The sequence below is a fragment of the Equus przewalskii genome, chromosome 13 (assembly GCF_037783145.1).
Source record: "Equus przewalskii isolate Varuska chromosome 13, EquPr2, whole genome shotgun sequence".
NCBI lineage: Eukaryota > Metazoa > Chordata > Mammalia > Perissodactyla > Equidae > Equus > Equus przewalskii.
Genome location: NC_091843.1, coordinates 23,303,215 through 23,319,393, shown reverse-complemented (window position 1 = coordinate 23,319,393; position 16,179 = coordinate 23,303,215). Strand labels below are relative to the sequence as shown.

The following is a 16,179-nucleotide window of genomic DNA, read 5'->3' as shown; positions in this document are numbered from 1 at the left end:
CTCTCCCTCCTTATCCCTTTTCCCCTCCTTCCCCCATCTCTCTCTCTCCTTGTCTCCTGCTTCCATTGTCACATCTTCTCTGATTCTGACTCTCCTGCCTCCTTTCACTTATAAGGACGCTTGTGATTACCCTGGGCACCAGGATAATCTCCCATCTCAAGGTCCTTAACTTAATCACACCTGCAAAGTCCCTTTTGCTGTGTCAGGCAACATATTCACAAGTGCCAGGAATTAGGACATTGACTTCTTGGAGGGAGCATTATTCTGTCTACCACACCTGCCTAACCACAGGTTAACCCCAGTGACCTGCAGTTTCTCTGTGCCTCACCCTTCCCATCTGAGAATGGGGGCTATTGGCAGCTCAGCCATCTTCATGGACACTGCACACCCAGGGTTCCCAAAGGGAGCCCCTAACGCCGTGGGCCCCAGGGAAGGCTCAGAGGCAGGGAGAGGTGGGCGTCTTTGAGGAAATGGAAGGTGGCCGTGGCGATGGAGCGTGAGCCGAGAGTGGAACCGAGAGTGGAGCCCTGTGCTGCTTCAGCAGGTCAGACGTTTGTCTGCTTCTCCTGACCTCCTGTATCCTAAACAGGGTCCAACACTACAATTAGAGCCCTTCCTAGCCCACAGATACAGTTTAGCCGAGACCACATCATGCAGTCACGCCCCCGCCACCGTATGCCTCAGAGGCAATCCCCCATTGCTCGGAAGTCTTGGAGAATAATACTAACAACATGAGTAACTAACATTTGGCCTGAGTTGGCAAAGCAGTTCCAGCTGACATTACTGTGTCCAATCCTCACGATAGTGCCCTCAGGTGTAGCTGGAATTCTCCCCATTTGAGCCATGCCGGCCCTGCAGTTCAGAGAGGAAACAAGACTTGCCAGGGATGACATGGAGCAGAGGCTGAGGTCGGATGGGACTGCTCCAGAAAATGGAATTTTCAGGGTAACCAGAGCCCCCTTTATTGTTTTCACCTTTGCCATAGCCCTAGATTTGAAAGGTCCACAAGGATGAATCTTGGCCTGTCCATCCTCGTCACTGCACAGCGAGGAGAGAGGAAGTTCAGCCCGTGCAGCTAGTTAGCAGCAGAAGCCCAGCTAGTTTCTTCTGCGCCTCAGTCTCCTCATTTGGACGCTGAACGGACTGGCCCCACCCTAGAGCAAGGGCTCTCAACCCTGGCTGCACATTGGCATCACCCGGGGATTTTGTAAAGGAAAAAAAAGCAAAGTGCCCAGGCCACCCCCTAGACAGGGGTGGGGTCCAGGCATCTTTGTTTTTCAAAGCTCCCAGGTGATGCCGATGTGGAGCCAAGGTTGAGAGCCACGGGCCCAGCTGCTTCCTGAGGGACTCTCCATCCTTTGTACCCTCTGATTCCTTCCAGAAGTCTCTCTTCTTTATTGGACTTGGACAAAAACCCAGGGGAGAGGCCACTAGAGAAATCCCAGTCATTTTCTGCCACCTCCCCACGGTCCCAGCGAGTGGGCAATCTGCAGGCACAGCGTGGTGTAAAGACGTTTGAAAGACACAGGCTTTGGGGGCAGGCCCTGGTTTGAATCGCAGCTCGTCCATTTGCTAACTGCATGCCCTTGAGCGGAGCATGTAGCATTTTTTGAATTTCAAATTCCTCCATCTGAATAGAGGGCTAGTAATGGAGCTTTGTGAGAGCTGGAAATAATGTCAGTAAAGTGAGTGGCACACACACACACACTCAGAATTCTTGTTATTGTTATTGCTGAACACAGCAGAAAATAGACCCAGCTAGAGGAGAGGCCGGCCTCCCTCCAGAGCAAAAACCTCAAGCATCCAAAATGCCCTCAGGCTGATATCCGACCTGCTCTGGAGCAGCTCCTCCACCCCTGCCCACCTTCCACCCAGGCTGGTTTTTGTGTGCAGGGTCTTGGGTTTGAGTTCCCAGGAAGCACCAAGTCTGAAACACTCTCTGCCCCTCCAAGCAGTGGATTTGCGGCTTCAGCCAAAAAACCCCAAACCCCACAACCTTCAGCAGACAAAGGAAAGTTGATACTAATGTCACCTTATTTTCTTGTAGTACTGGATACTTTAAGAAATATGCTAGCAATGTGAGCTAGGAGTGTAGCTATGCATCCATTGTGTAGACAGAGAAACGGGCTCCAAGAGGTTAATCAGGGCTGTCCAGTAATAATATAATGCCAGCCACACATGTACTTTTAAATTTCCTAGTAGCCACAGAAAAAAATGGTAAAGAGAAGCAGGTAAAATTTAAGTAATAAATCTTATTTAACCCAATATATCTAAAATATTCTCATTTTAACATGTTACCTACACTGTGAAATATTCATGCCATCTTTTCTATTTTCTTCTTCATGCTAAGTCTTGGAAATCCGGTGTGTATCTTACACTTCCAGCACAGCTTGATTCAGATGAGCCACATTTCAGGTGTGCAGTAGCCACCTGTGGCCAGTGGCTCCCTTACCGAGCAACACTGGGTCCAGTGGTTAAACATCTCATCTCAGATCGCCCCGCAGGTTAAGGAGGGCTGAGGCTGGAGTGAGGGTTTCCCATTTCTGATCCCTTGTCCTTTTCACTCATCACCTGCTTCTCGATTTTTCCTTCCTGAGAGGAGGCAATACATCATGACCATGGCGGGTGTGGGCTGTGGCATAATAGAGGAGAGGGAGTCAGATCCCAGCAGTACTGTGAAGCCTTGAGTACCTGTCTGTACTCCGAGTGCTACCTGCATATGTGGGGAAATAACAGTGAGGTCTAGCTCATGAGGTCAACATGAGGAGTAGAGTCATTTTCTTAATAAATTACAGGCACACCTTGCTTCCTTGTGCTTCACTTTATCGCGCTCCGCAGATATTGCATTTTTTCCAAGACCCTCCACCAACAAAACAATTATGACTTGCTGAAGGTGCAGATGATGGTTAGCAGTTTTTAGCAATAGAGATTTTTTAGTGAAGGTATACACATTGGTTTTTTTAGGCATAACGCTATCACACACTTAATAGACTAGTATAGTGTAAACATAACTTTTATATGCACTGGGAAACCAAAAGATTCGTGTGCCTTGCTTTATTGCGATATTTGCTTTATTGTGGTGGTCTGGAACTGAGCCCCCACCATCTCTGAGGTCTGCCTGGAGTTCAGCACTCGGCGTATTCAAGCCCTCAGTAAATATCCCAGGGGATCCACTTTTAAAGGAGGCCCCTCCTGTGCTGTCGAGGCTCGTCTGCTAAGAAAGCTTGGGAGGCATGTGAGTTAACTAAGTTCTTTTTACATCAGTCCACATCCCGTGAGCTCGCAGCTCCTAAGGACAGGGGGGCGCGTGGAGGCTGCTGCTGGAATGTTTTTTGGTTTGGGGGTTTGGCATTTTCCAGTGGAGCTGGACAGGACACGGCCACTCTGAGAGATTTTCACAGAGCAAACCCTGGTGGCCCCCTCAGGTCCCCAACCCCATGGGGGACTGGAGCAGGCTGCAGCATGGCCTCCCCCACTCCTGGGCTTGGCATGATGCCATGCTGACTGCCTGTTCCCCATGGCAACCCCCAGTTTATCGTCTCTGTGTCCCGGCTCTGGTTGTTGTCTCCTGCCAGGTGCCCTCCCCTCCCCCCAGTTCCCACTTGTGCAAACCCACCTTGAATGCCCCACCCCCTCTGAGCACCCTTCCTTGACTCTTGCCCCAGCCAAGCTCCTCACCCCAAAAACCTGGAGGCAGACACTCCCTCCTTTCATATTCCCATAGTGCTGTCTGCCCCTCCCAGAGGCCCTCATGACACCCACCTGTCTTCTGGATCCTTCTGTGCTGAGGTGGCCGCCCCACCACACTGGCATCCCCAAAGTCCTGGTCTGATGGTGATTGATGTCCAGATTCTTCCAGCATCTGCTTCTCAGCTGGCACTCGATGAATGAGCTGATGAGAGAGTGAATGAGTGGAGATAATCTTATCCCAGTTCAACTGAAGGAACATAGACTGTGGCTTCTTCTGTAAACTCTCAGCCCGACCAACGTCCATGCCGGGCTGACCGAGCACGAATCATCGGAGGCGATTGTTGGAAAACGCAGCTTCCTGGGCTCCATCCCCAGTGACTGTGTCGTAGGTCTGGGGTAGGGCCCACACCAGCTGTATGGTTTCTCATCTCTCTGAAATGTGCTGCAGCCTAGACAGGCTTGGAAAGACCTGACCTGGACATTTAACTAGTGGGAGGACTAGAGATAGATACATGCTGCAGCTACAAAGCCCACGGAGAAAAAGTACTGTGATTTCATTTCACAGTGTTCTTAGGTGTTGACCATGTAAAGGAACTTTGGGTGCGTTTGGTTAAAATGTAGCATTTATCAAGGGAAGTGTAGGCGAGAAAGCAGAAAGCCTGGGCCCTCACTTCACCAAGGAAGGGCCTCAGATCCCCTGCTGGACACGTGGGCTGTGTTCCCAGAGCAGCAGGGAACAGCATCCCTGGGGGAACAGCAGGATCAGAGTGCCCGAGGAGCACGTGGCCGGATATCCCGTCTTGACGCCACGCTCTTCTTCCCTGACAGGTCTCCCGTGATGGCCGGTGGACTGTTTGCTGTGGATCGGAAGTGGTTCTGGGAGCTGGGCGGGTACGACCCAGGCCTCGAGATCTGGGGAGGGGAGCAGTACGAGATCTCGTTCAAGGTGAGCCAGCTCTCGGGAAGCCCCCTTCTCCTTGGCACAGCCCTCTTGGCACCTGTCCTGGCAGGCTGGAGACCTCAGGTCTCTGCAGCCCCTGTGGTCCTCAGGGGAGCAAGTCAGGAGATGCCAGCCACTGCTTATTGTGTGTGTGTTGGGGGCAGGGGGTAGGTATCCTCAGGCTGCCAAAGGCTGGCCTTAGGGGAAGCTCTGCCTGGCATTTGTCTTACATCGTCCCTTCTTAAGATGGCGATGTTGGAATAAGACAGGTCTCACTACCAGTAAAGATGGCGTGTCTCCCATTGAGATGCCCAGCAAACCAGCAGTGGGGAGGAGAAACTGAGAAGGCCAAACAAGACACAGAGGCCAGGAAGAACGCTCTGCTCTGAGAATGGTACCTGGCTGCCTTCTCAAGTTTTCCCTTTTGTATCCGTCACTACCAGGGTTTGTTGTAGAGACCAGTGGTTAAGAGCTCAAGTTGTGAAGTCAGGAAGACCTGGGTTCAAATCCCAATTCCACCACTCAGTGCTGTGTGACTCTGAGCAAGTTAGATGACCTCTCTGAGCTTTCCTTCCTCATCTGAAATAAGAAAATAATACTACCTACCTTACAGAGCAATTGCGAAGATTAAATGAAAAATATCTAGAAGGTGCTTAGCATATAACCTGGGGACGCAACCAGCAATTAATAATTGATAGAAATTATTAAAGATTCAATGACTGGATATGTGCTGTAACCTATTAGACCAGAGTATGTGCTGTAGAAGCCTTCTGCCAATGGTGGGAAAGGACATGGTGGTTACCAGTTAACCACCCAAACTTCTGAGGCCACCTTCCCCCCTTTCTTTGTGGGATTCTGTGAAGAACAGAGGCTCGGTCCCTCTGAGGGTAAGGTTAGCTTGTCCTGTGCCCTTGTGGCCGCCAGCGCCTGCTTCTGACATCCCCCGGAAGCCCTGGTTAGATGTATCCCCAGCCCGTGAGGGATGGCAGCACCGTTACTAGGCAAACCCCTGTGAAAACACAACCCTGAGGCCCCGTCAGGCATCAACATTCTGTGAAAAGGACCATTGTCACACACAGTGAGTAAGACTTCAGTGCTGGGGTCAGATCGCCCCGGTCAGATCCAGCTCCGCCACTTTCTACCGGCTGTGTGAGCTTGGAGCAGGAACCCTCACCTCTCTGAGCCTCAGTTTCTGCTTCTATGAAATGCGTTTAATGATACTTTAATCCCCACAGGGTTGTTGAGAGGATTAAATGAGACCCTGCTTGTCAGGTGCTTCCTAATAAACATCCTCAAGATTACTTTCCTTGTCGACATCGTTACTGAGTTTATGTATGCCACTGTTGAGCAGTTCAGAACTGGGGAACATCAATTCTTGATTAGCAAGAAAGCCACCACCCAGAATTGTACTGAAGCATGATGTGGGTTTGAGAAGCCGTCTCTGTCTGTTTTACCTCCAGAGTTCTGGAGTTTCTCCCATAAGAGGACCAGCCCCTAAACAACACTAATATTAATATCCAAGGGTGATATTCAAAATATTTAACAACGGTGATGGTGCATGCCCCAACCGGTCTGAGCGAATGCCAGCTGTAAACTACCGTGTCCACCCTGGTGTGCAACAACTGGATTTCAGCCCTGACCAGAGCTGACGGGACCCTGCGCCAAGCCCCTCACCTGTGCTGGCTTATTTAATCCTCACAACCCCAGGAGGGTGGTATCATTATTATACCCATTTCACAGCAAGGCACCTGGGGCTCAGGCTGACCCCCCACACGGATGGAAGTAACAGACCCAGGACCTGAACCCAGGTCTGCCTGACCGCAAAGCCCGTGCTCTGACGTGCCCTGTTGGGCGTGAGAGAAGAGCATTTGAGAGGAAAACTAGCCTGACAACTTGGCGGCAATCTCTCACCATCTCTTCTCAGTTTTTGCCTCCTCCTGGGGTTATTCTTAATTTATTGCGTTATTCTGCAGCTTCTCAATGAAGTGAATTAGTTAACAGTCCAAGTCAGAAATAACAAATAGGTTTCCTCTCCCAGGCAACTCTCATCCAGTGGTGGTGGCTGCCCCAGTTCTGTGTTGATAGGTGCTCTGAGGCTGCATCTGAGCTTATCAGAAAAAGAGTGGTGATTGATTAGTGATGTCTGCCCTGGGTGCAGGTTTGGTAAGTGATGGCACATAGGTCATTTATTTTCTATCCCTAGCTCCCGCAATCTGGTTTTCCAAATGTCACATCCTTATGGGTACAGTGAAATCACACACAAGGAGTCAGAAGAGTTTCACTTCACAGTTCCTTCATCCATCAATTAAACAAACTTCATTTATGACATTTTCCACCAAGTTAATTCCCCGAAATGGGCACATCCATGTTCTGAGTTCTTAACCAGAATGTAAACTTCAGTAGGGCAAGGATCTTTGTGTGTTTTACTCCCTGCTGTATCCCAAGTACCTAAAGGATTGCCTGGCATGGAGAAGGCACTTGATAAAGATTTTTGGTTGAATCCTCAGACAGGTGTGTCCCTAGCCAGAACCAGCCTCACTGGCCAAGCTCCTTGGTCAAAAAGTCCCCCTTCAGAAACTCCTTCTGTGGAGAACAGTGAATAGAGAAGGATTTGCACAAAGGAATTTCTAAACCCAAAACAGTTTCATTCTGTGTGTTTTCAAAGACCCATCTAATGATGCTCATCAGGCAATTACAGCAGAACAAATGGCATTTTTCTCCACAGAGTTTATTTACAAAAGGCTTGGTAATGAAGCCGTCCTGGAGGTCTCTCCTCCGGGAAGGAGAGGAGGTTGGCTCCAGTTTCCATTTGATCCAATTATGTCCTTCACTCTCGAGAGGAGAGGAGATGGTGGAATGAGGGGGCTCCCAGGTCCGGAAGGGCGGCTTTCCTCCCTCGGCCTTCTCTCTGCTGGCTTTGAAAGCACGAGTTCCCAAAGCTTGGGGCAGCCTGTCTGCCTGAGCACTGTCTCCCAGGCCCCTGTGGCGGGCCTGCCCACAGCGCTGAGGGCACGGGGCCCATTCATCTGCGGGCGACGCCTCCTGAAATGCCGGGTGTTCTGTTTCAGCCAGAGCGGGGCATTTCCAAAGGGCCAAATTCCCTCTGATCAATCTCTGCCGAGATCCCCTTCCTTCTTGGTGACGGAGAAAAGAGACTGGTCTGAAAGGCGTGAGTGTATTTTCAGAAATTAAGATAAATTGATACGTGCCGTCAGGGCTGATGGATTAATAATTGGGCTCCTATTTCAGACCAGGCCGTCTAGCCTGATGGGAAAACCCCAGAAAAGATGTTCCAAAGGCTCGGAAATTTCTAGAAGAGTCGCTGACTCTTTTTTTCTCTCTCTCCCTTAGCCAACAGAGCTTTTGTCTCCAAAGGCACAGTCACACTATCACAGTTCTCCCGCTTGGCAGTTAGAATCTTCCTAGTTCCAGTGGCTGGATGAATCTTTAACTCTGTAGCTGGCCTATGCCTGCCTCCATGAGCTGACCCCTGCTCGTCTCTCCATCCTCCGCCTTGTCCTCTTACCCCATTGCGTTAGGCTGGACTCTTGGTTACAGGTGACCAAAATCCCAGTCAATCTGATTTAAGCAAAACATCAGAATGGATTGGCCCACACAACTGAAATTCCAGGGTAGACCCTCCAGGCCTGGCTGAATCCAGGCACTAACCCATCTCATGCATCTCTCTCAGTCCCTCGGCTCTGCTTTCATCCAGGCTGGCTTCCCACTCGGGCAGGCTTCCTCTCGTGGAAATACCCAGCAGCCCAGTGGAAAGAGTTTCTCTTTCCCATCATTCCTGTGGAAATCCCCAAGTTGAGTCTCAATGGCCTGCTGGCCCCCTGCCCATCCCTGAACAGCAGTCTGATTGGTCAGCCACAGTCACAAGCCTATCCTGGAGCCAGGAGGGTGGAGATGGGCTGATTCCCCAAAGAAAAGTCCAGGCACTGTGCCCAGAAGGGGGAATGGAGGACAACCACAAACCACAGATGTCCACCTTGCCCAGTCATACAGAACTGCCCACAAGCCCAGGCTCACATGCCAGGCCATCTTTGGCGGCACCCACTGTTCACTCTTCCTGAAATGCCTTTCCTTAGACTGGCCAACCCATACTCATCCTTCAGGCTCAACCCATATAGATGGTCTCCTTGCAGCTCACCTGAGCTCCCTGTGCTGATTAGGGGCCACCCCGACGTCACTCCCAGCATGACTCTGAATACTTTGTGTTGACCTGACTTGAGGGTCAGCCTGTCTGCCCCACTGGACTTTGAGCTCTCTGGAGGCAAGGAGTGGGTCTCGTCTATCTCGGCACCCTATCTCATCTATCTCGGGCCCACGGGGCAGGGAGGTTTGTTGTAAGATCTCAATGGGATGAAACATTTATTTGGCCTGGAGCCAGGGAAAAAGGAGGCACTCAGTGAGTGGTGGCTGTTCCGAACAGAACCCTCACGTTAGACAGAACAGTATGGGATTAAGTCCATGAGCTTCAGCATCAAACCACCTGGTTTCTGGTGCAGGCTCAATCAGCTAGTCACTGTGTGATCTTAGGAAAGTGACTTACCCTCTCTGGACCTAACTCCATTGGTAAAATGAGGATAGAATAATCCGTACTTCATAGTGTAGGTATGAGCATGATATTAGTCAAACTGTGTTAAAAGCTTAGCTCAGTGCCTGGCACATAACAAATAATCAATAAATGGTAGCTGTTAATGCTGGCATTGTTGTGGTTGATGTACGGGCTGCGGTTGCAGGAAGACCTTTGGAAAGAAGTTTGAGTGGGAAGAGCTTTGAGGCTGGCAAGGCAGAGGCCAAAGACCATGGCTCCAGCCCAGCTCTGGAAGGAACGCTCAGTGCGACCTTGGACAGCTCAGCTGCCCTTCTGGCTGAGCTTTTATTCCTCAGCTACAAGGACACTCATCATACCCAAGCTCGTTGGGCTCTACGACGTGTGTCTACAGTGAGCCCTGGCAGGCACCACTGTCCTGGGAGGGGCTGTCACCATTCCAGCATGCACTGGTTCTCAGAGTGTGGTACCCAGACCAGCAGCATCGCCATCACCCAGGAACTTGTTAGGAATGCAAACTCTCAGGCCCCACCCCAGACCTGCTGAGTCAGACACTCTGGGGCTGGGGCCCAGCAGCCTGGTTTAATGAGCTCTCCAGGTGACTCCGATGCTCACTTGGGATTGAAAGTCACGGCTGTGATGAACAGGTGAGGTCTTGTACCGAGAGGACGCCCAGCTTGAGTGTGGAAAGACGGAGTCAAGGGTAGGTTTGTTGGCAGGTTGGCCAGCAGGTCCCAACACCTGCACCCAGCTTTCAAGGCTCTGTATCATTGGGTCCACCCTTGGCAGCCAGTTTCTCTTCCATTTCTTCCAACAGGGTTTTAGAGCCAGGCTGATCAATGACTAGGCCACGTGTGAATGAGTGAATGAATGAATGTTTGTACTGGGCTGGATTGTTCATAGGAAGAAAAGTACATGTGCCCAACGGAGCAGAAAAGTGAGTGCAGTGCAGCTGGTTCTCAGCAGCATCCACACCTGGGGTCCAGGGGTGCGGAGAGGGTCGGAGGTGACCGGAACAGGTGGCAGAGGGCCTTGACGGTCAGCTTGATTGTGACCCTTTGTTCTGCAGGCAATACAAGTGCCAACAGGGGTCTTTCTGGAAGACCGTGATAGGTCAGGACCAGGCTTTAGAAAGGCTGAACCAGGAAGGTGCAGTCCCCCTGGAGGACTCAGATCTGCCTGGTTCTGGGGGACCCAACCCTGATCCCACTCCGGGCTCTGCCACCTTATGAGCTGAGGCACCTGGGGAAGGCCCTTCATCTCCTGAGGCCTTGGTTTCCTCACCTGTGAAGGGTAGGATCGTCCCGCCCCCACTGGGAGGTTGGGAGTTTGCTCTCTTTCCAAATATGAGTCAAACCTAATGTATCCTGCAGCTTTACTGAATTCTTTTATTAGTTAAAGAAAAAAACCCTAATGTCAGGCAGCCACTCCCCATATGTGGGCCAAGTTGACTGTAAACACCTAAGGATGTAGTTGAAATAGTCAAATATCAAATTTATTAATTTAGATACACATATGCTTAAAACCATATTATATAAACATATTAACTTAGAAGTAAATGTAAATGGATTTTTAAAGTAAAATTGTTTTTTTCTACTCATTTTACCAACTGCATCCAGTAACCATTATAAACATCCAAAACTAGCATGAGTGAGGTCCTTTCATGCTGGGAAGACTTCCCAAAACGATATCTTCTTGTTCAAAACAAACCAAATATATTCAAAATAATGTGAACTTCCAGAAGACACAGATATCACACCATTTCTTCTTTCCTGAGGGCAACTGTGTGGCACACCTGTATGCACGTGCCCACCACCAGTAGCGACAGCTGCCACCTGTCCAGGTAGCACCATTCGGATTGCACACAGTCCTCTGTGCTTCAGATTGACCTCAAGTAGCATCATCGCAACCCTAGAAGGTGGGCACAGTGGTTCATCCCGTTTTGCAGATGAAGAAACTGACGTTTTCAGCCTCACAGAGCTTGCCTAAGAGCCTGAATTAGACCTCAGTTCTGTCTGACTCCAGAGGCGAGCTCATAACGGCTACCCTGCGTAAGCACACAGATGATGCAGAATAATCAGTGGTGATTATTATCATATTATTTCCCCAAAGTGCAACTGAATAGCGTTTTCACTCCATAGGGGTCCTCCACCAAGATACCAACAGAGGCAGACACGGCTGGCTGCCATCTTCTCCCCGGCCTCGGCAGGCAGGATGGCTGTCCTGTTCCTGGTTGGTTTCCAGGCAGCCAAGTCCCTGACAGGAAGGCTTCCTTCAGCCCCTGCTCGCTCAGTTTCCCTCCGCAGGCGGGCCCTCCGCCGCTCGCTCTCCGCGTCCCGTCGTTTCTCCCTGATGCACATCACCACTCGTTTCTCTCCGCCTCGGTTTAGGAGATAAAAGCGAGTAATTGTCTTTTGTAGACGCTGTAATGAAGGCTGTCATCACACAAAAGAAGTTTGCTAATAAAATAAATCAAAGCAGCAGTGAAAACGAATGGGGAGCGAGCTTCTTCAGTTAGATCTGTACTTGTCTAGTGGCAGGGTGCGTCCGGGAGACTGCTCCACAGGAGGGGAGAGGCACCAAGGAACGAGCTACCGTGTGTTTGGAACTCCTTTTGGTGGCACAGCCAGGCTCCCCGAGTAGGCAGCTGCATCACACGGGGTTGGGGCTGGAGATGGCACGGAGGCGGGCAGAGGGAAGAGAGCTGACCGCAGAGAGGGGCTGCAAGAATGTCCTCTCGGTGGCCTGTATTTGTCCCCATCCAAATACAATGGGGTCCCGGCCAAACACAATTCTGGCTGCTGCTGGCACTGCAGCTTCCCCTTCTTGCTGCCACCAGCTGGACTCTTCTCTTAGGGGAGAGGAGAATGTCCTTGGGCAGCCAGGCCCCAGGGGGTACCCCGTGACTGTGCCCCGCCCCGCCCTGTCATTCTCATTGGTTGCAGGTTCTGCCACCACATAGTTAGAAAAACTTCAATTTCCTGAGTCTCAGTTTCGCCACTTGGGAAATGGGCCATAGGATAAAAAACATGATGGCGGTGGGCAGAAGGGCAAGAGCTCTATAATTTCAAGGTGGTGGTATTTCTCATCCTTTTGCAAATCGAAATGACTACCCTTAAGCAGATTTGCTATGGCCAGGCACCAAGCTAAGTGCTTCTCACAGTTGTCTCAGGCCGTCTCAGCAGCCTTGAGTGACTGCCATCCCCAGGTCACAGATGCAGAGAGTGTGGCTCCCCAGGTGAATTCCTTGCATGGGGTCACACAGCTGCACAAGGTGGTATTGGGGACTGTCGAGCAGTGTGTGCTCATAACCCCCATGGCTGTGTTTGTTGCGGGTCTTGAGAGGCGCTGCCTTGGCTGTGAAAGAAGGGGGAGGACGGCCCTAAAGGTAGACAGGTAGGTGACCTGGGATCCAGACCAGCTCTGGCCAGCTCCCCCACCCAGGGCGAGTCATGACACCATTCTGTGCCTCCACATTTCATCATTGTCCCTGGAAGGAGAGTCCCCTCCAGTCTTGGGATCCCGCCAGATAACAAGTGAACATCACGGGGGATGGAGGATGTTGACCACTGTGTCGGATGCATTCTGGGTGGCCAGAGGGAGTTCTCAAGTGTTAAGTGTGCCCCACGATGGGCCCTTCTCAGGTGCTCCCAAAAGACTCAGGAGTTGGCAGCAGCTTCAGCTGAACAGGTGTCTGTCTCTCTGAAGGCAGTTCACACTCTGAGTCAGCCATCAGTGAATCATGTCCAGGGCAGGGAAGCCGTGGGGTAAACCCATCCTCCAAAGCCAGGACTCCCTCTGGGCTCCGGACATCCCAGGAATCTGAGGGCATTTTGGACGCCTCAAACCTCTCAGCAGATCAAGGTCACCCGGTCCCTCAGGAACCTTCAGGCTGATGGCCAGCGTGTTCAGAGCCAAAGAATGCCGAGGTCACAGCAAAGAGAAGGATTTGGAAATTGATCATCCGTCCACATAAAGGAAGGTTTCCTGCCAGGCGGAGCTGGAGACGCAGCCTCGTTAGCTAATGCGAGTTTAATGTGGAGTCGAGAGTGCTGGACGCCAGCCTAGTCAACTGCCCAGGAGACGTCCAAAAATAGAGCAGGATGAGGTGTCCCCCACCTGCTCAGCACCTCTCCGCCGCCCGAAAGGCAGGGGCAGCCCAGCGGCGACCTGGGCCACATCCGCCAGACAAAAGCATCACTTCCACATCAATCACTTCGTATAAAGGAAGAGTTATTGTTATGGGATGCTGGCACCTGATCAATATCTCCTGCTTTGAAAATAAACTTCTTGGCTTGGCCTTGACATTAATCCACCATCAGGAGCCCATTATCTCGAGACCAATGTTCTGTTCTATTGACTTGCTCGATTTTTTTTTCTCCCCCAAGATCAGAATATAATTGCATTTCTCCAGGCAGCACTTCCACTAATTGCAGCCTCATGTGTACATATCCCGCCTCGGGAGCCCGGCACAGAGTGCATCCAGGGTGGGATGTAGAGGGCGGCAGCTGGCGAGAGGTCGTGGGAGACTGAGACCTGCGGGTGCACGAGGTGCCAGAGCGGCCCGTCTAGAGCCTCTGAGTGAATCAGGACGTGAAGCCAAATCCCCAGCATCCCATTGAGCAGTTCAAGCCGAGAAAGGCTCTTTTGCACAGAGTCCGGGTTGTCGGTATTGCACTCCTACTCCTTGTTCCACAAATGAAGGCACATGGTAACAAGATTAATAATAATGTCTCGACTCCAGCTGTGTCCCACCATCCCCACAAACCTGATGCCATGACTGCCTCCCAGGCCTTCCCTCCCCCAGCCTGCAGCCTATAGGCTGTTCTCCACTCCACAGGCAGAGTCGTCTTTGTAAAATAGAAATTGGATTATGTTGTCTCCCTCACTGAAGACTTTTGGTGAAGACTCCTTATTCTACCCTGCAAGATCTCTATGATTGTCCCCGCTCACCTCTCTGACCTCCCCTCCCATCACTCCTCCCTTTGCTCCAAGCCTCTGGCTCCCTACCCCAGGACCTTTGCACATGCTCTTCTCTCCAGCTGTTCCCTCACCCCTCCAATCTTTATGTTACGTTTACCTCCTCATCATTTAAGTCTTGTCTCAAGTAGTCCCTTCTAAGTGAAGCTTTCCCTGACAGGTGGGGATAACATAGCATCCCATACATCCACACAATGAGTCTATCCAGTTACCTTGCTTTTGCTTCCTTATAGCAGACATCACCATCTAAACCTCTCTCCCTGTATTATTTATCTACTGCCACGGGAAAAATCATCTTAAAATGTAGTAAACATCAGAGTCTGTATGGGTCGGGGATTTGGGAGTGGCTGAGCAGGATAATCCTGGCTTGGGTCTGTCATGAGGTTGTCGTTAGGGTGCCAGCCAGGGCTGCAGTCGCTGGAGGCCTGACCGGGGCGGGAGGATCCACTTCTAAGATGGCTTGTTCACGTGGCTGGCAAGTGAGCGCTGTTGGCAGGAGGCCTCAGCTCTGCACCACCTGGGCCTCTCCACAGGGCTGCCTGAGTGTCCTCACAACGTGGCAGGGATCCCAGGCAGTGCGGTGGAAGCCACCGAGTCTCTCATGACTGTCGTTTCTGCATATCCTGTTGGTTACAAGGTCAATCCTCACGTGACTCATTTGGGAGGGAACTGCATAAGGGCACAAATACCACAAATACCACCACCCCCCCTCCCTGAGAGCAGGGACCATGCCAACTTATTCACGGCTGTATGTGCTCAGCACAGTATTTGGCATGTAGCAGAGACTCCATAAATATCATCAAATGGATGAATTAATCATTGCAGTATGTAACGCTGCTGCGACTATGTGCCAAGTCCTTCACGTGCAGACCTCACGCCCCAGGCTCGCCTTACTTAGTCCTTTACAGATGAGGCTACTGAGCCACAGAGAAGTTAAGTACCTTGATGAGAGTCACAAAGCTGAATAGCGGCTGAGTCAGGATTTGAACTCAGGACTTGCCGAGAAGGGTCTGTTTAGGCTGGGCCCTCCGTGGGTGTGAGTCACTGTTGCTTGCACTTGTTAAGAATTCCCAAACTGCTGTCAGACCAGGAGCTCTTTGTGATGCCAGATATGGAGGGAGACACAAGGAGGAACATCAGGTCCCACAGTGCAGCGATACCCAGCTGCGTGGGTTAGCATGCCAGCCTGCAGAGAAGGTGGAGCAGGGCAGGCAATGCCACTGCTCAGGGTGACCCTGCAAGACACTCACAGATCTGGGAGGAAACTCCAGAAGCTAACACCAGAGCAAATATACAGAGCCTATGTGCCACCTTGTCCCCTCTCACACCTGTGGCAGACATCACTAAGCGATCACCGTAGTCTTTCCCACTGAGCCCGATGCCGCCTTCACATTCTTCTCAACACAGCACTCCAAGCGTCAGACTCTGGAGTCAGCTAGAGCTCGGTTTAAATTCTGGCTCCACCACTTACTGATCCTGTGACCTTAGACAAGTTCCTTAGCTTCTGTGAGCCTCAGTTTCTTCATCTGTAAAATGGAGCTCTGTTACTTCCTACTTCGGAGGTTTTCTGATGCGGCTTAAATGCGGGTCTGCGTCCGAGGCTCGTAGCACAGTGTTTGGCGATTCGTAAGCACCCGATGCTGTCAGCTGTTTTTACTGCTGTTATTACCGTGTTTTTCCCATGTCCCTAGTTCTGTGAACGGGGCTTCAGTACACAGTCCAAGCTGATGCTTTCGATGAGCACTCTAAGGGGGCGGTGAACTGGAGGCAGAAACATCTTCTCTCTCCCTTCTCACCCTACAGGTGTGGATGTGTGGGGGCCGCATGGAGGACATCCCCTGCTCCAGGGTGGGTCATATCTACAGGAAGTACGTACCCTACAAGGTCCCCGCTGGAGTCAGCCTGGCCCGGGTAAGGTGGTGGCTTCCCTGGGGGCAACGGGGTTGGCCTAGGCCCATCAGCAGAGCAGAGGCACCCGGGGGCCCAGGCCAAGAGATCCCCAGGTGTG

The 16,179-nt window shown here is 51.3% G+C and overlaps 1 protein-coding gene and 1 long non-coding RNA gene across 5 annotated transcripts in view; one reads left to right on the top strand and one right to left on the bottom strand.

Moving 5' to 3' along the window:
- The window catches only part of LOC139075069 (uncharacterized), a 42,620-nt gene that overhangs the window by 7,140 nt on the left and 19,301 nt on the right, over positions 1-16,179 (bottom strand). For both annotated transcript variants that reach the window (XR_011525106.1, XR_011525105.1), the window contains exon 4: positions 3,763-3,892. This is a non-coding gene — a long non-coding RNA (uncharacterized lncRNA). The remainder of the gene's footprint in view (positions 1-3,762; positions 3,893-16,179) is intronic.
- GALNT10 (polypeptide N-acetylgalactosaminyltransferase 10) overlaps positions 1-16,179 on the top strand; it is a 215,582-nt gene that overhangs the window by 182,292 nt on the left and 17,111 nt on the right. For all 3 annotated transcript variants that reach the window (XM_070569154.1, XM_070569156.1, XM_070569155.1), the window contains exons 7-8: positions 4,519-4,636; positions 15,975-16,082. In XM_070569154.1, the coding sequence (XP_070425255.1) occupies positions 4,519-4,636; positions 15,975-16,082 (226 nt within the window). The remainder of the gene's footprint in view (positions 1-4,518; positions 4,637-15,974; positions 16,083-16,179) is intronic.